General features: G+C 46.8%; 1 protein-coding gene across 1 annotated transcript in view; it reads left to right on the top strand.

The window, feature by feature from the left end:
• Nucleotides 1–24,506, top strand: part of ZNF407 (zinc finger protein 407) — a 359,657-nt gene extending 335,151 nt beyond the window's left edge. The window contains exon 9 of the mRNA XM_036419918.2: nt 22,118–24,506. Within this exon, the coding sequence (XP_036275811.1) occupies nt 22,118–23,409 (1,292 nt within the window). The 3' untranslated portion in view covers nt 23,410–24,506. The remainder of the gene's footprint in view (nt 1–22,117) is intronic.
• The last annotated feature ends 1,747 nt before the right edge of the window (nt 24,507–26,253 follow it).

Here is a 26,253-nt window from a genome sequence, read left to right as displayed (position 1 = left end):
TGAAACTGCGTGTGTACTAAAATGCCATTATTAACACAACAGTAGTTTTCAGCAGTTGGTAATTATTGGCATAATTAAACATTTATCAAGAAACGAGTATTTATCATTCATTAAACTTTCATTAAAAATCCATCTTAGCACAGGCTAGATTAGCCAGTGATTTTCAAGTGATAACTTCTTAACTCTGGCAGGACTACAGAACATTTTTATAAGTAAAGTTGTATACAAGATAATGTTCCTGGAATTGTGGGCAATTATAGGATTTCAGATGCATTTTGTAGCGAGTATTTTTAAGACTTGGACCCAGTGTGAGTAGGGACTAGGAACTATTCTTTAGGGTTTGCAGCGTTGAACTCAATTTTTAACAGCTTACCTAGCAAAGTATATTATCCTTGGCAAAAAAAAGTTACTGGTAAACAAGCTCTGTAATGCTATTTGCATAATTTAAATTTGCCAAAACATGCACACTTACATATTTTGAGACATGTAGGGTTTTCCTTCTGTGGAAGCCAGGATGGAAGCAGGTGCCAGTGGATGACCAACAAGGGCTTTGTCATCTCACATACATCACTGATTGTGCAAGCTGCGATTGGGGCTCCTGTTCCAGTTTATTGCCTCCTTTAGATCATGTGCCCATTTCCCAGAACTGCAGGGAGGAACCTGTTATATAGAGAATTTTATCTGGTGGCTGTCCTCACCACTACAGCCTGATTCTCCACAGAACCATTCAAGGTTACCATGCTTTTGTTTTGTTCGAAGGTGAGAATCTTCTCATATAGCACCTTCAGAGCCTTCCAGACCTTCTCTGCTTTCTTTGGACACTGAGATAGGTGTACAGTACACAAAACCTCTTTAGCCCAGACACTGGCTGGAAAGCTTCATGCATATGTCCATGCTGGTGGGCCTCCCTGGGACCTGTACCCCTAGGGAAGGGCGTTGGGTAACTAGGGTGCCAGAGGCTTCACACACATGGTGGTGCTTCAGGTCCTGCTCGGTTTCCAGCAACTTCGCTTTGTCTTCTCTTGGGCAGAAAATTTACTGTATCAGTGCTTTTCTGTCACAAGAATGAATTGAATTTATACCCTTTAGTGCAAACAACAATAGACAGAGTGGTAACCTAGTGGAAAACAAATAGACACCCCGTCCCTTTTGGGGATTCGAGAGGTCCAGAGAGATGGTGCAGATGGAAGAGAGCTGGCAGATAAAGAGAGGCCAAAGCTGGGAAGGATCCGGCGGTCATTTATTACCATGCCATCTTCCTAGTGTTTGCCGAACCAAGGTGCAGAGTAATGATTCAGACAAATGACGTTAATCATCATAGCTGGCCCTTTGGCGAAATGGAAGAAAACGCAGCACTGCAGCCGAGACCTAATCAGATTCTCCAAAACTGGCTTCAGCAGGAGAGAGTTTTCGGTCTCCAGTTTTTCTGTCAATGGCTTCCCGTGGGATAGATCATCTTTAAAAGAAACAGTGATAAACAACCATGCCCTTGTCCCTTCCCCTTCCCCTGACCCTCCTGAGATAATCACATTAAACCTGATGATCAGCATTTATAGTGAAGCAGCATTATTTTTATATCTCCTTCATATTCATCTAATGTGATAAGATGGCAGGAGCGGTAATGACCAGTCAAGTCCTGTTTTCCATAACCCTGATCATCAGAGTTTAGCTTGACTCACTTGGAAAGGATTAATAATGGCCTTGTGCACTACAGAACCGAGCCCTCTGCTCGTGTCCGTGGCCTGTGAGGCAGTGTGGAGGCCGCTGGATCTGCAGGAGAGTGTTTCTCAGAGTGCTGACCATCCTCTCGATCTGCTCTATGTTGGATTTTTAAAAATTAGCCTTATCATTAGAATATATTTTGTTATAAATATAATTTTATTAATTACAAAACCAAAATTTATTTAACCCTAATTACTTCAGATTTATTATGGTAATTAGGTGATCACTTTATTTTACATACTTTGGTGCCTGGTCACTTGGAGCATAAAACTATTGTGTAGAAGGGAGAACAGTTAGGCTCAGCTATATATCATCTCTTGGGGGAAATCCTGTTGTCATGTGAGGGGTTAATGGACACACTGCAGATGCCTTGCTTGACTTGCTATTTCTTCTTTATAAATCTAGGTAAACAGTTGCACCATGTGTACTGCCCAGGTTAAGTGCAGTTATAGGCTATTGTACAACATTAGAGTGAGTAACATTCAGCCATGGGAGAGAGATGGAAACTCCTCACTGCAGTCACTCAGAGACATTTCATCTCTCACTTAGTGCAGCGCCGCAAAAACACATTCCTAGCCTTCCTGGAATGTATAGTGGGACCATGAAATTAAGCTCTGAGTCATGTCATTTTGAATTCCTCTCACCCATCCCAAAGACAATTTTGGTAAAAAAAAAAAAAAAAAAAAGGAAGACCAACAACAATAGAACAACAACAACAAAACACAGTGCTTTTCATTCAAAACTTTATTTCTAATTCCCATTGTTGTTCCCCAATTCAGCTGAACATCATATTCATCTCTGAACACAGAGGTTCTTTCAGCAATTATGAGAAAGGTAGATATCTGCTACATTATGTAAGTGACCTCTTGCATTCTCCATCATTTCATTCCAGTACTTACAGCCCTCAAATCGGGAGTCAAAGCAAATAATTGTTTAGCCACGTTGATTGAAGTGCAATATGGCCAATGGAATAGATACCAATAGATTGCACCTCAGACCCTGGCCCTCTATATCTGATCAGTAACCAGTGCATTACTAATCACATCCAACAAATAGAATACCTTAGACATTTATTTTCCTCTGGCAGCCAGAGGCATGCAGTAATTTTTTAGAAATAAAAAACTGCCATGCACAAGAAGGTATGACTGACGTGCCCAAAGCTGCTGCACGTCAGAGCTGGACAGCTCCTCCCAGGGAAACCTTGTGTGTATCCGGCTCCAGTGGGCATCGCCTCCTGCTCGCCTCTGGAATACATTACAGATGCCAGTCCCTGACTTCTGAGGGTTCTGCTCGCTGAGATATTTTGTGATAGGGAGAGGTATCACCAGAATAGGATCTGTAGGTATTAGTGTCAAGAAGAATAATGTCTCGCCTGCCCTTTCTGCTGGGTGATTGCATGGGTTATACAAAGATTGGGATGAGTCAATAGAAAACAAAGAAAGCAGAGGGTGCAGGAGTGGGGGAGCCGTGGGGGAAGCCACAACATTGCTGGTGCCAAAAATAACATGGAGCATTTTTCTCCCAAAGCAGAAGCCTACGTGCAAGTCCCTACATAGCCATGATAGGCATCTTACACTATGCAAACTGAGGTGACACAGAGGCTCCCCAATGCAGAGGTGAGGATGAGGCTCCAAACCCCATTCAGAGTTTAACGGGAGCTTATCAACCTTAGCACCTGACTGCAGTGGTGATGAGAAAAATACTGTAATTCTTTTATTTCATTTCCATCGTGATTTACGTAGAAGGAAACAATGTAGACAGAAAATAAAATCTGTGCTGTGGGAGGGGGTGGTGTCACCTAGTTCCTTCTTAGTGTGAGCCCTTATTGTTTCACAGGGGAGAACTGATCCCATTTGTTGTCAGAAGGACAATACCTGAATGAATCAGATCTACCTGTTCACACCCACGATGAGGAAAATGATTTATTATCTGTCCCTTGAATTTCTCAGAGCATTCTGTCTAAACTTTAAAAGAGGATTACATTTGCGATTAAATCTTAACAAATGTTGTTTTAACTAGACTGCAATGTATGTTATTGACAACGCGCGACTTTTTTTCTCAAAATAACATTGGTGCTTAGGCATGCAATTTACAAAAATGACAAGAAAGGGTGGTGCTTTCCCCAAGGTGAATGTGAGCTGACTGATTAGCTGGTATTTTAACTTAGATTCTTGTAAATTACAGACATAAGAAACCCTGCAATTTATATGTACTTTAGAAGTGAAAGCTTTAATCCCATGATTCATGAAAGTAAAGTGGTAATAATTTAAGTACCATATTTTATTTACCCCTCAGACTTGTCAGCTGATACCAGAGGTATTCCTACTATTTTGGGATTGCTGCCTTTGGCCACCTAATTGCTTCTGAGGAAGTAAGAGGGAAATTGCTTATATAACTGCATGGGTTGTCTTTGGCAGTGTCGAGCCAAGGCGTCAATCAGTCCATCTGGGTAGAATCACAAGCTGACTCCGATATTGCTAAATATTTATACTGTCAGATACACACAGACATCCAGATGAAAGGAGGCGTTCATTAGGAATTCTCCTGCCTGTCAGCTTGAAGATGGAGATTAGAGCTAAACCTCCCACCACGGGACTGAGTGCTCAAGAAAAGTCTATATTTAGCCCTTCTGAGCAATAAATATCATCATATTGCCTCATTTAGGTAAATAGAGAATAAATATTGTCAAGATGATCCAGAGATAATGTAAACAGATTCCTGTTCAGAGTCTCTGTTTCAGGGAAATTCCAGGACAGTGATGTGCCGATGATGCTTTCTGGTTTAACCCTTTTCTTAATCACACCCTCTCCCCTTCTGGGTATCAGAGAGTGTGCTGCTGACAGATTAGGGGAAGGAGGAGGAAAGAAGAGTATTTTTGCACAAAGGTGACTTGGAGTTCTGTGGATTAGAGCACTAATTAGCGCTGTGCTGCGGCATCGTCCTGATAGTTGCAAAAGCTGCCGCCGCTGAAAATAAAGATCCGTGCAGCACTGAAGTTCGTGTCCGAGTCCCAGAGCTAATGAAGCCCGTTGATCTCAAGAGCCCAGTATGCTCAGAGGCCAAGCCAGCGCCTGTCAGGCCTCCACGTTGGTGCTCAGACTGGGGCTCCTTTTGTCTCACTTCGCCCTGAAATGAGGTTTGCCACACGTGAGGATTCTCCATGAGAGATTGAGCTTTGTACCTTGGCACACTCAGCTTCCCAGCTGGCACTCGGGCGGGTGCCCTCAGTGGCAGGGTGGCTCCCTATCCTTTCTTGGGAGCAGGGACAGGTCCCTTCATAGGGCACATGCTCCATGCTCTTCTTGATAAATGATAATCCTAGGAGTTATCCTCAATGGGAATTTTAACTGATGTCAGAGTTTTAGTTAATTACACTAAGTGATTTTTTGAGATTAATAATTAACATCTCTTTATAACTAAATATCCATAATTAATCAGCAAATCATAACGTGAAGACTAATTAACTTCAAACTAAAATCTTAACAGAAAATCCATATTACTTCCCAACATCATTAATTACTAGAGTAATCAAAGTTGTCCCTCATGGGATAAAACATAAAGCTTTGTGGGTTTATCAGCTAAGCTGTTAGCACAGAAGAATTTCCAAAGTAACTTCAAAACAGCATTACTGATTACAAGATTACGGCATTATTCTAGCACGTTTTCATTGGCCACTTGGTGCATTATCAGTAAGCTGCCCTGGCAGCCGGCTGGGTACCAGGCAGAGGAGTGGCTGCCCCTGAGCCAGTTTAGCCATGATGGGGAACAAGCTGAGTAGACACTGACATTGTTCGCAAATGGGGAATTTGTTTTCACTAATAACAAATTTGAAATGTTGTACCTGTCAGGTAAGTGTTAAAGAGTACTTAATAATTAAAGAGACAGAGTGTAAAAGGAAGGAATGTTGTGTAAAAGGAAGAAATACAAGGCACAAAATTAACATGGACATCGCAGGATAAGAAACAGGGCCTCTGGTTTCTAAGAGATGGTGGCCCCACAGTTAAAACTGAGAAGTGTCATTTCTGGTTTGCATGTGGGGTTTCGAGTTAAAAGTGTATTTAAGAGCCAGGTTTCAGTGATTGTATCACCTAATCTCTAAGTGCACACGTGGAACGCCGTTCTGTGTGACAGCTGTAACAATCCTGAGCATTTCACTGTCAAGGAGACACGAGTAAGTGGGGCTGTTAACTGAGGCAGATATCTGAGGTGACTGGGTGGCAATCAGGAACTCGCAGCACTTCAGCTAATGGGTTATGATCAGAAACGGCTCCTAATAGCCAGAGAGAGGGAACCGAATATGAAGATTTCTATAATTTTGTTGTCAGCTGGTGATGTACTCCAGTGCTAATTATTTGGAACAATTATGTTTTCCCAATAACAAAAGAAGAAGCTGTGAATTAAGCAGGCTTACCTTCAGATCTTTAGATCACAGTTTAGATGCACTTGCCATTAAGAAATAATGTTGTTTTTTTTTGCTTTACAAAGCCCTAATTATTGAAGACGCTTGTCTTTTAAAATCTCCTGCTTCCACTCCTTTTAAACCTGCTCCACGTGTCACTACATTGATGATGACTCAGTAACTGGTGTTTTCTCAGCCTTAGGTTTATGCCTGCACCTCCCATAGGCTGCTGGCTTCAGTTAGCTATTCAAAAACCGTAATTAGTGCAGTAATTAATGTGTGGCTCCTTCAAAGGAAGACTGCTGGAGTCACGGGATGCCTCGTCACTCTCCCTGATGTGCGGTGATAAGGAGGCCTTGGGTGACGTGACAGGGCTCTGTGTTCCACACGCCGACTGTGCTGCAGGGGATTCAGACAGGACCTGGTGCACGGGCCCCACCGCTGGAAAAAGTAATTATCCACACTGTTTCGGTAATCCAGCTAGGTGTTAGCCTGCATTTGCAGCTGTCAAATCATTTGTTTAAAATTTTTTATATTTTATGAATACTTGGAAGTTTTGAGTTTTGCACATTATCTGTTAACCAATTTCCAAACAGAGCTGCCAAGGGCTTCTCTCTCTCTCTCTCTCTCTCTCTCTCTCTCTCTCTCTCTCTCTCTCTCATCTCTCTCTCTCTCTCTCCCCCACCCCCTCTCTTTCTCTCTCTGTAATCATTACGCAGTGTTCTCAACAATTGATTTCAATCATTGATGGTGTTTTGAGTTGATGCAGATTAAAGTTTCAAAATCATAGTCATGCATTTCCCCAGGGAAGTTATTTGGTTAAGTCTCAGTTTTCTCATAAGTTGAACCTATTGTGTGCCAGCCCTGGCAGAGGGGTTGCACACAGTTAAATTTGGCTGGCTGTGACCTGGAGGCACAATCACTCCGTGTTGGTTGGCCTCCCCTCCGTGGTTCTTTCAGTGGGAATGTTTGGCCTTCAACTTCCTGTTAATAGCAGCCCATTCCTCACAGCATGTCATCCGCCAGCCTCTGTTTCCCAGAGCCCACCCTGTGTTCTGCTCCTGAGGTGCTCAGGTGAATGGGGTGGAGCAGCTGCGATGGCAGGAGGCATACCCTTTCTAGCCAGAGGAGGCCCTGAAGTAGGCTCCGTGACTCCGCCCTCTTTCCCTCTCTTTGTGTCTGAAGTTGGGATGGGAGTGAGAAAAGAGTACTGGATCCTGGACACTGGGTATTTGTAGGGAGCAATCACATAAAAACAAAACCTGGTTTAAACTGAACAGCTCTGAGTTGGTTCCCTATGATTCACAGTGGGGCAAACTGTTCTTCCTTTCTACCTTGTCAGTGGGTTGGTATCTCTGTGTGCCTCTATATTCTCCATTTCTTGTCCAATTGTCCGAGTTCGCAGAATAGTTTTACATATCATCTTAGTTGTAGGGTCAAGAGTGGTCTATACTTGGTTTCAACCAAAGATAATCAAATCACAGTATTTTGAGTGCGTTGATACTTGTAGCTGAGTTAGTGCATTTAATAGTCAGTCAGTAGACCCTCTCTGCCCATCGGAACATAAAGCTACTGTGGAGCTCTTCTCCCCAAACACACACCATTGGAATTCACCCACACTGACGCCTCCTCCACTGATTAACTGTGAATTCAATAATTTTTACACACTTTCTGATACACAGCCTTCTCAACACTACTGTAGCTGGGAAAAGCAGCTCTGGAAACCTCCACGGCACAGCTCAGGTGTGTGCCACAGCCCTGGCCATTCTCATGGAGGAGGGTATTTCTTAGCAAGATTGTGGCTCAGATGTGAATGGCTCTGGAGGGAGTTGGGAGCAGGGGGTTGATCCTGCATGAAGTGTGTTCCTCTGGGTGGATCACGTACTGCTCCTAAAATTCAAGACACCCTCCCATGGTCATTGTCCCCTTCTAAAAACAAAGACACTGAAGCTGAGAGTAGGTAAATAAATTGTCCAGGCATGTAGAGCTCATTGGAGACTAACTGTAGGTTTTCATCTGAAGCTCCTGAGTCTTGGAGTCCACCTGAAAACATTAGTAAGGAAGAGATAGCATCACTGGCAGAAAACCTTTCCATGTTTGTGACTGTCAAATGCATGTTCTAAACGAGACATGAATGACCTTTGGAATGGCTGTGGATCTCCTCACTCCTTGTCCATATAACAGCTCATTTGGTCCCTCTCACTCTCGCCCCACACACTTATGACAGGAAATCATCTAGGTGCTGGTCAAGAACTTTCCTGACGAGGAACTCAGTGTTTGTATAGCCGTGCACTTGCTTTTAAAATTGAGTTCAATTTACACAGAATAAACATAATTCCTTTTCGGTATGCAGTGGGATGAGTTTTTTCAAATGTGCTCAGTCATGTGGCATCACCACAATCTAGTTACAGAATATTCTGTCACCCCAGAGTCTCCTCATGTCCCTTTGTAATAAATCTCTTCACCCAGCACCCAGTTCTTGGCCCTGCCTGAAGCGTTGTCTCTTCCAGGGTGTCACATGAAAGGACCTGAGCAGTATGTCGCCTTCCCTCACTCCGCAGACCTGCTTGCACCCAGCAGCCACTGTTCTCTCATCACTGAGCGTGCTCCTCGCCGGCACAGACCGGCACGGGGTTCTCCCGCCTCCACGGTGGGCATTTGGATCTTTCCCAGTGGTGCTGGTTGTGAACACAGCTGCCATTGGGTACAGGTCTGTGTGGAGGAATGTTCTCATTTCCTTAGGAGCGGGGTATTGGGGTGGGTCATGTGTAAGAGACAGCCAGACTGGGTTCACAGCGCTGTTTTGATTTCCCACCAACAGTGCAGGAGAGTTGCAGTTGCTCCACATCCTCACCAACACTGATGTCATTTGCCTTCTTGACGTCAGCCATTTTGATGTCTCCTCATGGTTTTAACTTGCATTTTTCTAGTGACTGAGGGTGTTGAGCACTTTTTCATAGTGTGTATTCATGGGTGCATTGCTCTTATTTTTAGAACAGCCTTCCTCCTGGTGAGTTAAAACCTACCTCTGATACCCTGGAGCTGCACAGAAGATGCGGCCTCTGCTCTACATGGCAGCTCCCCAGAACTGGGATGTGATTCTCAGATCTTACTTCCACTCCCAGATCCAGCTTGGCCAAGCCAGCTTCCTCTTGTCTGCTTCCTGCCCCGACCCCGCATTCAGGGGTGGTTTCTGGGCCTGCCCTGGTGTCTGTGGTCCGCCCTGAGTGCTGAGTCAGATTCTCTGGTGAACCGTGGCTCCTGGCACTGAGTACAGAGCTCTCTTTTGCACTCGCAGCATTTTTTCAAAGCAGCCAGGCACTGCGTTCACTTGTAAGGCAGCTAAAACATGCTATCCTGGTCACATTTAATAAACTGCCCTCAGAAATCAGCCTTACCCGAGCTACTGGGAAAAAATACTTAATGGCCAAGTACAGCGCCTTGCGTCTGATGTCAGACCCAGCCTCCAACTGTCTAAATAATAGATAGATATCAGGATGTGAAAGTATTGTTGTGGAGCCAGCCAGTTTTGTCATCAGTCACAGTGTTTTTAATTGCTAAGTTGACATGGGGACATTCGGAGCTGCTGGCAGTTGTGAGCAAGTTGGTCACCTTTACTCTCTGGCGTCTGCTATACGCTGCTGTGAAAGGTCTGAGAAACGTGCAGCCATGACAGCAGGAGCTTGTCCACAACTGCAGACGTCCCAGCAGTAAGACGGTGGGCCTTGCCCTGGTAACTTGAGGGCTTGAGGGAAAGTTTTCGTAATTACACAGTTAGTATTAGGTCTGTTTTCAGAATTGTGTCCTGGTGTTGGGGAGAATGTCTTCCCTTTTAGCAGAAGCAGTGTTAACTTGCTTATGTACAGTGTCACGAAAGGTTGTTTTCATAAGGAGAACAGGCCCTTAGAGCTAGATGCCTTGATAGTTCCAGCTTTGACTTCAAAAAGCCACCAGAAGGTTCCATACTGTTCATGGACCATGTCACCTTAACGTGTGTAGGCTGAGTTAGGTTTTCGTCATTCAGTGTTTGCTGCATTATTTCATCATTTCTTATTCTGCCTGTATTTGGAGCAACCTGTAATACTCCTGATCGGGAACCAGATCTGTGCTAATACCATTTACATGGCCCTTGCCTAAGAATTGAAAAATTGTTAGTAACAATGAGATTTTCAGTGTTTTGTTTAAGATAGGTGGTGTGAAATATATTAGTTGTATTGCATTGTAAATAAATTACTTAAGCATTCCAGATGTGACTAAAGCCGTGTGATATTTGACTGGTTTATGGGGAAAAAGCTATCATTGATTGTTACATGTGGTGCTATTTAAAAGGGCACCATGTACCTACTGTTTGGGGCCAAGACTGATGATGTGTTTGTCCATCCAGATTCCCTGGGTACTTGCCTTGGTCACCACTGCACTCAGCACTCCGTGTAAGCATGTTGGTGCAGATGCCATGGTGGCAAAGACCCTCCCTCTAGGACATTGCCATTCAGTGAAGGATTAGAGGGCAGCAGTGTGTGTCTGAATGAGGAGTGACAGTTTTTCCAGCTTGATTAGGAAAAAGTACTGTGTGTGTATGCACTTACAAGTGTGTGATATCTAGCTATGGTCATCTCAACAGAAAGTTTTATATTAGAGCTTGATGTCTAAGTAGAAATTAACAGCCACTCGTTTTAATTAACATGCCTGTTAATAACTGAACCATTCCCTTTACGTTGTTTACATGAGATTCTAAGCACTCACCCCAGAGCGTGTTTAATTCCTTTTTCTGGCTCAAGTCGGGGCATTCAGCAAAACAGTTGGCACGTCGTCGGCCTCCTGCGTGTGCCCCTTTGCCTGCAAACAGTGGAGATGTTGCCCTGAAATGTGGCTGAATTTTCATGAAAATGAAACATGAAGCATGCCAGGCCCATCTGTGCCAGCTTATGAAACAAAAGCCCCAATTTTATCGTCACTGTCTTTTGTTCTCTGCAGTGCTATTCACACGGCTGCTTCGTGAATACGGAGTCTGGGCTTCCATTGATCGCGCCTCTCTGTGCCACACTTTATTCTCGGCTATAATACTTGTCACCCTGCACTCTGCTCTTTTTCAAACATGGGGACTTGGGTGTCGAGAATCTTGAGTAATTTCTTGAGGTTTCATGCTAGCAGACCACAGGGCTTTGTGTTGGGCTGCAGATCCTGCAGGACAGGGTAGGACAGGGTGGGACAGGGGAGCACGCTTTTCGCCAGAAGGAGCCCGTGGACACTCGTGTGAGCCTCAGAAGTACGCCCTGTTATTTCATTAAACCCATGTCAGCTTTCATTATCTTCCTGCATGGGCATTTTCCATCCGAACACACAGTATTTTTGTATGCGATGAACCGGCCAGTTTAAATGTTTCTGAGTTTCCATTCAGATGAACCGAAGTAATTCTTACATGAAATCACATGGGGCCAAATATGGTAACTGTAAGTCCATTCAAGCTGCAGTGCTATAGTCAGCCCATTAATTTCCAAATCTAGGTAAGACAGTCAGCTGCTATGTTGTGGAGGTGGAAGTATGTCAGATACTTAAGAAAATGTTTGTCATTCATGTCCCACAGGCAGGCATTGACTGCACCCTCCCACTGGGAAAGTTCACAGGGACCACAGTGACACAGTCAATAGGGGGTGCCTCCATAGCGTAAGCAGTGGTGGGAGGCACGTCGCTCGCCTGTCCCTGCAACAGTCAGCACTGTCATGGGAGTCACATACTCCCCCAGGTGGGGAACCTGAGAGACATGTAACCCTGATTTCAAACCCTGTGCCTTCTCACAAAGACCAGCAGGGCCCAGTAGTTGAGGGTCCCCCCGCCTACTCTAACCACCACTGCTTCACCTTCCATCTCTCATGAATACGTGTGCCAGTATCTCCACCCCCCCTCTGCCCACCCTCATAGCTTGCTTCCCTGCCCCCTCCTATAGCTCTCCGCCACCTGCTTGTAACCAGTAGCTCACTGCCACCCTCCTGTAGCTCTTTGCCTGCTTTTCCCCCCTCCCCCCTCATAGCTTGCTGCCCTGCCCCCTCCTGTAGCTCTCCGCCACCTGCTTGTACAATAGCTCACTGCCCCACCTTCCTGCTGATCCTGTTGTTACGCGGTTGGTCCTTACACATCAAAGCGTAACAACCATTTGTATATTACATCTCTATTATATAGGATAGTCTGGTTCTTAAAGTTAAAATCATAATCCAACAGAAAGCTGAGCCAGTCCACTGCCACACCATGGTCGTCAGCGCGGTGCAGACCCAACCCCACCAGCCAAGTCAGGGTCTGGTACAGGCAGAACAGACTGTCTTTGGCTCAGCCCTCTGAATGGCTGTGCAGTCTCTGTGCTACCTGCCTCCTTCCTTTATAGTTCCTTTTCAGAGTGTTGAATTTAGGGGGAGCGGCTTTCTCTCCAGGTACACATTTCCTGTGAATGTTTGAGCTAAAAAACCTCTTTAGGATTTGGTGTTTTCCTCCCCGATGTGCCTTTCCTCTGTCCTTCAGTGTGTCCAAGCTACGTGTGGGCCAAATGAATTGTGTGAAGGGCTGGGCACGGATCAGCGAGGTGGAGCTAGAGGAAGTCTCTTGATGTCAAATAGCTCAGCTTCCCACTCGGCAGCCTCTCACCTACGGCATCTGGCACAAACCACCGTGGAGAACCAGCCATTATGCTAGTAGCCACACCGCTGACCTCACTAGGTATTTCTCCTACTAAGCCTGGTACTGAGTGAGGTAGGTCCCTGCCTTCCTCTGCCTCTGCGGACTCCTCCTCAGGGCTGTCTACCCGTGCTCTTACTTCCCATGGTGACAAGCCCCAGTGAGACTTGGGAATTACACCCGAGCCACACAATGGGGAGATCTGAGTCGAGGCTCCAGGGGGAGTGAATTGCTGATACGGATGTAAACTCCTATAAACTCTGAACCTTGGAGGTTTTAATTCCTTAAATGCCCTACTCCTTAAAAACTTGAACAGCTACTAAAAAATTAACGCATGTCGCTCAGTTTCAGTCGCAGACTTTGTTCCAGCTGCAAGGCACTAGTCTAGCCCAGAGGCGGGCCCTGCAGAGGCTTCTGATGGGAGGGCCTGGTGAACCCTGAGCATAGAGAACACCCTCTCTCACTTGCAGTTCAACCAGCCTGCTGTCCCAGATTTACAGAACTGACCTGGGAGGATTGGAGGTGGCAGGGATGGGTGGAGGGAGGGGGATCAGGGGAGGCACTATTGTCTAGGAGTCATGCACTGACTACTGACTGGCTCTATCCCCTCAAGTATCAAGATGAGGCGCCTGTTGATCACAGGGACAGGTGAGGAGGGAAGGACCCATCTCCCATCATAGCAGCTAGGAGCCTGCCTTCTCTGCCCTCCGGCCCAGAAGCTAGCTCTGGGCCTGTAGCTTTGTGTGTGTGGCCTGGGACATTCCCAGGCAAGAGGAGCCACCAGCACACACCCTACATTCTTCCCTGAGCTTTGTTGCAGGTGACTCCATGTGTGTCACTGGTTGTGTGTCCATAGGAACACTGTGTCACTTGTATCATGTCCCCACACTCATAGGAACTCTGAGCTTGATTCCATGTGCACATCACTGGTCCCTGCAAAACATCTTCAGGAGGTCCTGGTAGATTGTGCATCACCTGGGCACTTGTGTGTTCCCCTTGTGGAGTGACACCTGGTGCAGTGACACCCTCGTGGAGTGACACCCTGGTGCAGTGGTCATGTGCTCGGGGGCTGAGCAGCACCCATTGTTTCTAAGCAGTGTCTCAGTGGAGAGGCAAGTGGGGCTGCCAAGTTACCAAAGCATGGCGACTCCTTAGGGAACGAATAACTAGAGAGATGGGTTCCAAGTTTCCCGACACAGCCCTGTCCCCCAACTGTAATGCCACCTTGCTAAACACATACCTGTTTTCAGTGCACACCATGGGCTTTTGCTCGAGGACTTGACCATGGCATGCATCACTCTAGACACACAGGCACCCTTGCAGTCCTCTCTGTGTCCCGCCCCAGGTGCTGCATCTTCATGACTTACCATTAGAAAACTGCCCGGCGTGGGGAGGGTAAGCTGACAGTCACTGTCTGACCAGCCCCCGGGACCATTGCTGCCATTCCAGCCTCATAATTTGTAAGTTCATTTTTGCTCATTCTGCTCATCTCAGCGCAATGATTCAAGCCTCATAATGTGTCTTCTGTTTGGTGTTTTTAACCAGTTTTAAAACTTTATTATCCCAGGTATATAGTTTTGCTGCAGTTTTTACATATGGTATGTAGAAAGATGTTAAAAGTAAAGGTTGTAACATTCACTGGTTAATGTGGAAATCCATTCTAATTTCCACCTGGACCAGGGCCCTGCCACCTCCTTTGTGCTGTCTTCATGTACACAAAGGCTGAGGGTATAGGCCCAGCTGCACATCAGGGACACGCCCAATGCTGCCCTGAGTCAGCCTGAGGTCTGAGGAAGGCCCGTGACCCCTGCTCTTTCTTACGTTCACAGACTCGGTCGGCATGCTCTCAGTGGCCTCAGTTTACCCTGCTTGTCCCAGAAGTCTCTGAGCACAAGGTTCAGGTCCTCAGCACCTGGTGACTGCACCCAGGCGACGAGTGGCCTCGGCACCATCTCGGGGTGTTTCACTGCCCAGACTCAAGGAGCCCTATGTCTTTGGGTCTCAGACTTTGGAAGAGATCAGGCCTTCCTGGTTCCCATCCTCCTGCTGGCTGAACGGGAAGGGAGAAGAGCTACTAGAATGTGCCCGCACAGCCGCCCCGTTTGAGTATGTGGAGAATCCGCATTGTTTCAGTGGAGGCAGCAGCTGTGTCCCTCGGCTGTGAGCAGATGTTAGAGCTCTGAAAGCTTTGCTGATAATTAAAATACTAACGGTGCGCATTTTGCCCCAGCTGCGGGTCTGTTTACTGTAAATTTGATTTTAATGGTGCCTCTGTGCTGTTACCAAGGAGCGGTTTGCTTTTTACCTTCATGCAAAAGTGTCTGCAATGAAGACAAATGTCTGTTTCCTCTAGTTTCTTCGGGAAAGATATGAAGATGCTGTAACACACAGGAAATCATAACGTGCCTACAGAAAAGAACGTGATCTTTTTACAGGGTTGACAGGAACACAAAATGAGACACGTTTGGTCCACCCCTTAGAGGAGTGCCTAGGACCTGGTTGGTTGGCCTTTTTTTTGCATAGTTTTTCCTTTAATGTGTGTAACCTGTACAACTTTTGAAACATAGGCCTTGTCTCCTAAGATTGTGTTATCTGTATTGGGAGTTTTATAAGATTCTCAGAGGGCATTTAGGGAAAGGTTATCAGGATTCCTGATTTTTTGGGATTCCATAACAAAAAGGAATGTCAGTGCTTGTTTGAATTAAGTCCAGCAGAGTCAGCCTTGACTGTCAGTGGACTAGGCTGCAGGGTACCAGGAATTTTTGAAGGAAGACTTCCCGAGGCCCTGGGTTCCCAAAGGCAGGAGTGTGGCAGATGTGTTTCATTTCACACGCTACACAGGGAGGCAGAGTGAGGGCTGGCTCCCCAGGGCCATGCACTTCAAGGGTGGAGCTCTTAGGAGGAGGAAGGGGAAGCATCCAAGGCAATCCCCTCCCGGTGGCCTGGGGCTGACCTTCCCAGCCAGATGTGCCCAGAGCCCAAGGCCCAGTGATGGGTCCTGACAGCTCCTCCCTCTCCATCCCTCCAGTACCGGAGACACGTGCTCCTAGTGGTCAATGACAAGATCTGAGTCCCTCCCAGAACCGCCACCTGCACCTGGGAGACCACGCCTAACTCTGAGTGAGATGTGCATGCAGGCAGGGCTCCACCACTGCGGGAGCTTCCTGCAGGAACGGGATCCACTGCAGAAGCCAGTTTCTTAGGGTTTGTGACTCTGACGTTAAACTATTGTCTTTTATTGTTTATTACTCAGCAGTGCCCATGGAAATATCTCTTCACAGAGACTCTTCACAGTAAAGTTAAATCAATCCTAGCTCATCATGCATTTCCCACTTGAGAAAAGAATTATTTTAGTTGTGGGCTTTGTTTTTTGTTTTTTCCCAAATACCTTAGAATTTCTTTCAGGGGTCTTATAAGATTATCTTAAAACACCACCAACCCTAATTGCAGTACTAATGCTAACTAAGGAAAAAAGACTAAAAGTCTTGTTATCTAAACTTATGCCCAGGCTTCCTAGAAGTTTTTAGGAAAACTTGCCCGGCATGTCCTATACATTTGAAATAGTCTCTCAGAAATGATGTGGACTTTGGTTAATTTTTCACAGAAAAATAATTTTTATGATCTCTTCTTATAAAACAATGGCCTTCATGAAATTGAAGGCAGGACATACTTTTACTGTAACTCTTTTAACATATACCTTTGGGGGAACAGGGGGAGTGGTATAAAGTAGATATTTACCAAGATGTTTTTTAATTTAGAGAGAGAAACATTGGTGTGAAAGAGAAACATTGATCAGCCAGCCACCTCCCACACACTCCCTGTTCTCTTAAAAGAAAAATGCTGGTGAAACTGTCATTTCAGTAGCACTGAGAGGTTTCTGTAACCAGAGTCTCGATCACAGACGATCACAGACGGGGTGTGTAGAGCCTTCTGTGTGGGGTGGGCTCCCGCTCCTATGCAGGGTTAGCACAGAAGGCGCTCATCTGTGCACACACGAGTCTGTGGCAGCCTACCTCGGGGTGCCCTGACCTACACCAGGCAATTATGATTGTCCAAAAACTGGATACACTATAGAGCAATTCTCCTTATCAATTTGACTGGCTAAACTATTAGTAACTGCTACTGCAAGAATAATTTACTTCCAGCTTTGAATTTTGCAGGTGGTTATATTTCATTGAATTTTTATTTATCATTTTTCCTGCATTCACTTGAGAAACTTACAAGCTTTGTGACATTAATATATGGCTCTAATTTATTAACATAATCTGTTAATATTGTTTCATTGTAATAGACATTAAGTATGCTTTCTTAACACTCTTGCTAAAATTACATCTTAAAATTGAAGTTGAGAAAAATTAAATGTGACTCAAGAACCACAGTCATGTGTGCCCCCAATTTTTATACGCAGTGTATTACATTTTTAATCGTATTACATCCAGGGTGCTTTTCATTATGACAAGGAGCCAACCTAGCATTTTCAAGCTTACACCCTCCCAAAATATACAGTCTAAAACACACAGTGTCTGAGACGCCACCTAGCTATGTGTACACGAGAATGCTGTTAAGGAGAAGCTTAGAAATTTAAAATAAATGCAGTCTACAGCCACAGAGCGGCTTACCTAGGATACTGCCCAGCTTCCCTAACATGCGAGGCGTTTCACCCACACAAGTCTTTTTAATGCCATCTTTATCTGCTAGGCGATGCATGAAATCTACTTTCGGTTTTAGAACTGCTGGCCACCTTTGACCCCTTTAGTGGAGACACAATGTGACCTTTCTATTGTCATTGGCTTTCATTCTCCTGAAAATTCTATGAATTTTTATTACAAGTTTTTTTTAAACCAAGCTGAGGCTTCAACAAATTACTTGACGCAGATGAGATGAAGTTGTTGAAGTGGGTGTTAGATAAGTTTTACAGCCGCGCGCCGCCGAGGAGGCCGGCCCATGTCCTGCAATGTCACCCGCCAGTAACTGCTGAGCCTACTATTGGATAAATACATCATTTTATGGAACATTGATTGTTCTATAAACCCAATGGAGTATTATGCTCTATGATCAAACCATTTAGATTGTGTGTAGAGCACAGAAAATGCCATATTCAGGATGGTACTAAAAGTGCCATTTGTGTATTTTATGGATGTCATTACAGGGGAAACTTCTCTCCGTAGGCCCTGTTTACTGCAAAATTTTTTAGTCTGTAATGACATTTTTCATTCACAACGTATGCCTTCAAGAGAGGGGGCCCTTGTTTTATTTGTTTCATTCGAGTTTACTGCACAAATTCTGTACATTTTAATTAAATGTAAGCTTAACAAAAGCAGAAGGTATTTATTCTGTGGGAAAAAGTGATGACAGCGAGGAGAGAATAGCACACACACAGCCAGGAAGCAGCCAGGGACTGAGCCCTGTCTGCAGCATCCCAGAGGCCCAGTGGGCAGCAGAAGGGAGCAGGGTTCGGGGAGGCGTGTGCCACTTAAGCCCTGCACCTGAAGGGCGGGGTGTGTGCTGTCAGCCCCGGAGACTGGCTCCTCAACAAGGACAGGCAGGAAGGCGCTGAGCTGAAGGATGAGCTTCGGGAGAGGGGAGCCTGATCAGAAATCACTTCCCAAAGCAGGTTCTCAACCCTCCCGGAGCCCGTCCCACTTCCTGGGGCTGTAAGTGTTCAGTGCTCTTAGTACGAGAAGGGAGGCAGTACCTCCACTCTCGGGAAAGCAGCTGAGCAGCGTGCTGGAATTTTATAAACAGGCTCTAGGCTGCATTTTAGCTTCATTTGCGCCTTCTCCACAAAGCCACGTACTGTCTTGTTGGAAATGGGTCCCTAAAGGACTGCTTCAGACACGCCAGCTATTAGCTGCTATTATTATCCTGAAATCGAACACTGTCTTTGAAAAATGTAAAGTGTAACAGATATTATTTTGGGCATCTGAGATCCATTAAAATGGGTGTGGGTTTGGAGCTATCATGGTGACTGAGCAGATAAGGACAAACCTGGATGACATTCCTGTTTTCCAAACGCCACGCCCACTAGCTGTTAGCACTGATGAGCTTTCCAGTTCCTATTTACTAGAAAGATCTCAGAAATTGAAGCGATGTGCCCAGTGAATTCTCGGGCACCATCCAGTTAGAATTTAAAGTCACAGCAGAGATTCGCATTAGTTTAAATGACACTTGAACTTCCACGTGGCTCAACATTAATTCATTACGGTCAGAATGGACGAATCTTCAGTGGCTGGATCTTTTTCAATCTGATTGAGGCTGTTACATTTTATAGGTGCTATTTTTCAAAGCAGTACTGACAGCACACGCGAAGTTATTAAATTGCTGAATCAAAAGATGGACCTGCACTCCCGTTTATGAACTGTGCTGGGACAGCGAGGCTCACAGGCGAGGTTAAGATGTTGGCATTGTGAGCCTCAGCATACTACCTGACAGCAGTATTTACCCATGTGGTTTACCATAGTGGTCTAGCGGGGCCTCACCCACTTCTCATTCAAATAAATCCAATAAGTAGTTCAGGATGGCACAATCACTAGTGCTATGAAGGGCCCTGCGTAACTCTGCTCTGGAAGGTCTCTGTCCAGTGCAGACTGCGGGGAGACCACTCGGACCCCGTGTGCACTGGGTGCGAGCATTCCTTCAGAGGCAGCTAAGAGCAAGATACTCGTCTGTCCCAACCACAGTAGTTTCTCCTGTTGTCTAATGAAAAGGCAGTATGCTCTCTCCTGTAACTATTGAAATAATTGGGGAGGGGTTTATTTGAAGGCTGTTTACTTTTGTGTCCATATTTTTTTTTCATACTCTAAATTAGATTATTGAAACTGACCTTGAAATTAAATTAAGTTTAGGGTGTAAGGAGGACAGAATGGGCAGGAACAGCAGGACCAAGTCCAGGGTGTTATGAAGGTAAGTAGCATGTCTCATCCTGGGAGAGGAGCTGCAGGCTTCCCAGAGCCAACGACAAGCCCAGCAGGCCAAGAGCTGGGGGTCCAGTGGACAGCACACAGACCAAGGTCAGCAGTGCCCCACCCACCCAACCTGGCCTCTGGCCTCCAAGGAGAAAGAGGCAGGGAGGGTCAAAGTTGAGAGGATTACAGTGAGCAGCCCTTTCCCTGTAGGATCCCAGTGCTTTAACCTGGTCTCATGATTCTTCTGAACAGAATCTGCCTAAGGCCTTGTATTTTTTCTGACAAGCAGGAGGGTGGGGTAGGGGATCCCCACAGCAGGGAGCAACAGGCAGGTCCACGTAAGCATGGGGCTGATTCCCACAAAGCTCTCCTGATGCTCATCTAACCTCAGGACAGACTGAGGAGCTCTGGGGGAGCTGGCTGGGGACTCCTTAGTGGTCCTCGTTGTCTTCACTCTGCTAGGCAAGTAAACGAGAAATCAGAGGCTCACTCCAGCTTCTGGAGCTATTTGTTTTTTATTTTGTCCAATTACAGTTGACACTCAGTATTCTTTTGTATCTGTATCACGTGTGCCACATAGCGGTTAGATAATTGTATACTGTACAGTGTTTCCCCTGATATTTCTACAATAGTTCCTACCTGCCACCATACATAGATATTACAATATTACTGATTGTATTTCCTATGCTGTATTTCAGCTACCAATCTGTACCTCTCAATCCATCACCTTTTTCACCCAGTCTCCCACCCCACCACCACCTTCTGGCAGTCACCATTCCAATCTTATGTCTATGAGTCTGCTTTTGTTTTGTGTATTTTGCTCTTTATATTGAATATATGAGTGAAACCATAAGGTACTTGTCTTTCTCTGACTGACTTATTTCACTTAGCATAATACTCTCCACAGTCATCCCTGGTTTTGTTCTTTTATTAATGGCCAGATAGTATTCCTTGTGTAAATGTACCACAGCTTTTTTTATCCTCTCGTCTACTGATGGGTACTTGGGCTGTTTCCAGATCTTGACTATTGTAAATAATGCTGCAATGAACAGGAGTGTATATATTCTTTCAAATTGGTGTTTCCAGTTTCTTCAGATATAGTCCCAGAAGTGGAATTGCTGGCCTGCAGCTCCATTTTTAATTTTTTTAGGAAGCTCCTTACTGTTTTCCACGGTGGCTGCATTCCCAGCAGCAGTGCATGAAAGTTTCTAGGTAGCCATTTTGCTAAACTCATGGACATTTTGTCACCTCGGTTGAGAATTTGACCCCAGATCCAGCTGGGGAGCATGGGGGAACAACAAGTCGAGGGAGCAACCAGTCAATGTTTCTCTCCTACATAGATGTCTCTCTCTCTCTCCTCGCCCCCCTTCCACACTCCCTCTAAAGATCAGTGGAGGTGGAGATGACCTGGGGTGAGGATTTTAAAAAAACACTTTAAAAGGAGTAAAGTGGAATATTTCTACAACGTAGTTGCTACTGAAATATGGAAATAATGAGGATCACTTATAGATCATTCTTATGTAGATAGGAAGGAAGGAAGGAGGTGATATTAAGGAAACCAATAGATATTTTGAGGTTTAAAGAAGAAAATAGGAACACTCTTTGAAGAGTCAGTCTCTTTTTTAATGAAAATAAAGATTATGATTTTCATTCATAGTTCCAGTTAGTAAACATCAGCCTGCATCGTGGGTGACACTGGGAAGGCAAGTGTGCGCTCACCTGGGCCTCTGCCTGAGGCCTGATATCCTGCCAAGCCTGGCGTTGGCCCTCTGTTCTCTGCCCATTGTCCCAGCTCTGCTTCTGGAGCTTTCTGTCCGATAGCAGAGGGCAGTCAGTCCACGGCTGCAGCCCCATCCTGCCGGGCCCCTGTGGCCGGACAAGCAAGGGGCTTTTCACTGAAGTTTGTGCCTGAAGCGTGGTGAATGCTCAGTAACACTTGCTGTGTTGTCCTCCCGGAGCTGTTTATTGATGGCATATTTTTAGAAGCTGATGCAGGGCTTTCATTCTTTTGGCTGAGTACACAAAGATATACCCTGTCTAATATTTGGACATTAAAGAAGGATTTCCTCTGTGTCCAAAGATACTGCTGCTGACTGTACTGATCTTCACTCTCCTCCAGTGGCTGACAGTCACCTTAGAAATGACTCCCTCCCAGGCACTGGGACGCAGACATGGGGCTGAGCGTTGTACAGGGCAGTCAGCAGGATGTGGAAAGGGGAGGCCTTCACCGCTGTATTCGCTCTTGAACCAGGAGTGCCTGCCAGGCCCCTAGGTGGCTGCCTCTGAGCTCGTGGCCCAGGGAGGACGCTGCTCCTGAGCAGGGTTCACAGTGATGTTTCTGTGGAGGTTCGAAAGCATCTGCGGGAGAATTGTCTTACCTTTAAGAATGAACTCATTCACCGCCTCTAACTGGTCCTGTCTCCCACAGGCATAGTTTCCAAGTCCTACGAATGCCGCTTGAAGGGCCAAGGCGCCACGTTCGTGGAGACGGACAGCCCCTTCACTGCGGCTGCGCTGGCGGAGGAGTCCCCGGTCAAAGACAGGCCCCTGCGCAGCAGCCGGCGGGCCGCGGCGGCGCCCGAGCAGGTGCAGCAGGTCATCATCATCCAGGGCTACGACGGGGAGTTCGCCCTGGATGCCTCTGTGGAGGAGACGGCCGCGGCCACGCTGCAGACGTTGGCCCTGGCCGGCCAGGTGGCCCGCGTGGTGCACATCACGGAAGACGGGCAGGTCATCGCCGCGAGCCCCGGCGGAGCGCACGTGGGCAGCGGGGCGCAGGGGCCAGCACTGCAGGAGCAGATGGCAGAGGAAGCCACCCAGGTGGTGGTGGTGGGGGCCTCCGTGGAAGGTCACGTGGCCGAGCCTCTCAGCCCGGGTGGCGCAGTGATACAGCAGGTGACCAAGCAGGAGATCCTAGACCTCAGCGAGGGCGCCATCCCCCAGCCTGACCCGGCCTCTGCCCTGGACGCCCTGCTGTGTGCGGTCAGTGAGCTGGGAGGGGCAGAAGGCAGGGCTGGGCCTGAGGACAAGGGCAGGGCCGGCCACAGAGATGTGCTGGTCCAGCTGCCCGGGCAGGAGGAGCCCCCCTCTGAGGCCACCGAGGTCCATGTGTTCCCGGACGTGGCGGGGAGTCCCGCCACCCTGGAGCCCATGGAGGTCCTGACCCAGGTGGTGCAGCCCTCTGCTGTGGTCGCCTCGCAGGAGCGCGCCCAGGTGACCTTCAAGAAGATGGTCCAGGGCGTCCTCCAGTTCGCCGTGTGTGACTCGGCCGCGGCCGGGCAGCTGCTGAAAGAGGGCGTCACCCAGGTCATCGTGAACGAGGAGGGTGCGGTCCACATGCTGGCGCGGGAGGGCTCGCAGATCGTCATGCAGGAGGCGGGGGCCCTGGGACAGCACGCGGAGCAGGACGGGGAGATCTCACAGATCATTGTCACCGAGGAGCTGGTCCAGGCCATGGTCCGCGAGTCCGGTGGCAACTTTCCTGAGGGCGCAACCCATTATATTGTGACCGAACTGCCCCCCGGGGTGCAGGATGAGACGGCCATGTACTCCCACACCGTGATAGAGACAGCCGACTCGCAGGAAATCCTGCAAGCAGGGGCCATGGTCCCCAGTGGGACGGAACAGTTGACCAGCATGGTCATTTACACCCAAGAGGGCTCCCCGGCAGCCACGGTCATTCAGAGCCAAAGAGAGAGTCACGAACTCCAAGAAGCCTGAGGCACAGGTCATGCGTGGAAAGAGCAGCACATGTGGACACAGTGGTCCCTGCTCAACAATGACAGTGTAGCTCAAAGGAGCACCGAACACACTCTGGTCCAGGGTTCACACTGCTGCTTAAAAGCACGCGGTCCCAGGAAGCCCCAGTGGAGGGATGAGAGCCTGCAGCCAGGGGCCAGCAGCAGAGCTGCAAATGGAGGCAGGGCCCTGCCCCCCAGATCTGCTCAGTTTGGTTCTGTTGATAAAGGTTTTCCCCTCTGTCCCTTCCATTGTACCGAGGAGAATCTGAGTTTTCTTTTCTGTATCACCACCCCACGCCCCCACACACGAATGTTTTCTCACTTCCGTTCTCAAAGGACGGTGCCCCACTGGTGGACATGTAAGCACAGTGTGTTTGTGGCTTGAGACCTGTCTGCTCAGCAACCCAGCATGTAGCCGCCTACACATTTTATTCTACATTCGGTTAAAACTGCAGCTGCAAGTATGACTGTATTGACGTAACCCACCCCTGTTCATTTTGTTGAAATGTGTCCCCAGACCAAAGGAAGCCTGTCATTCATCTCCCCCGTGAGTTTGCTCTCTTCAGACGTGGCAGGTGTATTCAGAGCTCTGGTTGTCCTCTGCTTAAAAGAACCTCCTAAAGCCTGCGGTTAAAAAGCCTTGGAGTTCATGTTTCATTAAAATGCACCCAGGTTAAGTCAACCCTTAAAAATAAGTGCTTCTTATTTTGACTTCATTTCATATAATAAAGTCTCTATATGAAACACACACTCTGGAAAATACTGTTCATACCAATGTATTGTTTTTCCTAACACGTTCATATCTGTGTCCCGGTTGCGGGATTTATGTGTAATTTATGTCAGTGAAAGACTGACGTTACACCAACAGGAAGCCCCCCTGCAGCCCGCCCTGACCACGCTGTCTGTGCAGCTCTGGTCCACTGCAGCTGTGGTCACTACTCCCAGTCGTTTGTTTCTGGATACAGTTGCTCTTCTCCCTTTTCCAAAATTGTAAAATAATTCCCTCCCCCCATGCACAGGTTGTTTTGTTCTGTTTCTTTTTTTTTCTTTGAAATAAAAGTATAGCATTAAAGAGAATGATGATGTTGTATCTCCAGCAGTCAACCAATGGCAAAAGTGAAAAGTAACCAGAACTCAACCTCTGTCTGACACGAGCTTCCCCCTTTCCCTTCTCCCGCCCCTCCCCCCCGCCCCGGTCTTCCCACTGGCAGGTGTACTTGCTCCTTACTGGCACCTCTGTGTGGCCTGGTGGGCATGGGACCACAGGCAGGTTCTGCTGACATTAATGTCTTCTCTCATAGCTAATATTGAAAAATTGTGAAGAACAGACATGGGAAAGGAAGAGAGGATGGTCCCTTTTTAGTTTAATTAGAAGTACCATTTAGAACACCTTTTTGAATGGATTTGGGCGGGGGCGGGGGGGGGGGGAGGGTATGAGCTTCCCAGAGAAGCGGAGCCCGCTGCCCCAGAGTCCAACCTTGTCTCCATGGCTTGGAGTCCTGTGGGTCCTAAAACCACCTCCCTTTACACAGCCACCCCTCCCCCAAAAAATAAACAAATGGTAAGATTTCAAGTTCAAATTGGGATTCATAATTAGCTGAGTATGACTTGCTGTGTTTCTTAAAAATGGCAGGGCGAGTCAGTTCTTAAACACTGTCTCCAGCAAACAGTGACAGGATCAACTCCATTTGTTATCAGGGTAAAGGTGACCTTTACAAACTGGTGCCCCTCTCCAGGCTTCTCATACATGTTAATAGAGAGAGGGAGAGGGAGAGACAGAGAAAAGAAAAGAGAAAGGAGGGGGCATGTTTTTTTCCACTGGAAATATTTCTTCGTGCTCATCCCTATTGGCGGTAGCTGTGGTCGGTGCGATGCTAATTCCTCCCTGTGCTCAGGCCTGTACTGCTAACCTTTCTGCCGCAGTCCAGGCTGTTGACACTGACACGCTGCAGTTTACTGTGTGTGATTTATTTAGGATAAATATGTCTCAGGTGGCATTTAATCCTTCATCAAACCAGTGTAGCCTGCAGTGTCAAACCAGCAATCACATTGTACACACAATGAAAAGAGCAGGCCTTTGCATAAAAATAAAACTCTGCAGAAGGTGTTTTGAGGCTCAGAAGGATTGTGACGGGATTCAGTGGGCATTGTTTCCTATAATCACCGCTGGAGCTGGGTTAACAGTACCTCTCTCCTCTCAACATGACCATAAGCACAAAAGGGACTCCAAGGAGCCTACACACAGCATGTGCCTCGGAATAATGAGGTGTGGCCTCTATGATCAGGGCACGGTCACCCAGCACGCTTTATTCACAAAGGAAACATGGCCAGCTTACTGCTTTTATTGAAGTTTTTGTAGGAGAATATAATAGTAGAACTTTAAAGAAGTAAAAAAAAAATTTAAAAAAAGCAAAATATTGCCTTGGAGTCTATAATCCAGACAGGCCACCTTGGTGTTAAGCTACACCCAATTAAGTGACTGTACCTCAGGGGCATTTGACTTGCAAGGAAGACCAACTGCCCTGCCCAAGTCAACAGAGGCATGGTTTGGATTTCAGCTCCTACGGTGGAAGTCGGCCACTGCTCCCTGTGTATGGTGCAGAGTTATGGAATGGCAGTTGCCATGAGAAGGAAGTTTTGGCCACATATGGTCATTTTAATAAGATACTGTGACTTGGGCATCCTGGTGGCTACAGGCCTCAGTTGGATCTGAGGGAGGAGATGCCAAAGATCTCCCACCATACCACAAGCACACAGGCAGACAGACCCAAATCACCTATAAGTGCAAAGAACATCCTTTATGTGGCTTGCTTTGCTTCAAAAA

The sequence above is a fragment of the Pipistrellus kuhlii genome, unplaced genomic scaffold, assembly GCF_014108245.1.
Source record: "Pipistrellus kuhlii isolate mPipKuh1 unplaced genomic scaffold, mPipKuh1.p scaffold_m20_p_6, whole genome shotgun sequence".
NCBI lineage: Eukaryota > Metazoa > Chordata > Mammalia > Chiroptera > Vespertilionidae > Pipistrellus > Pipistrellus kuhlii.
This window is presented reverse-complemented; position numbering and strand designations above follow the sequence as displayed.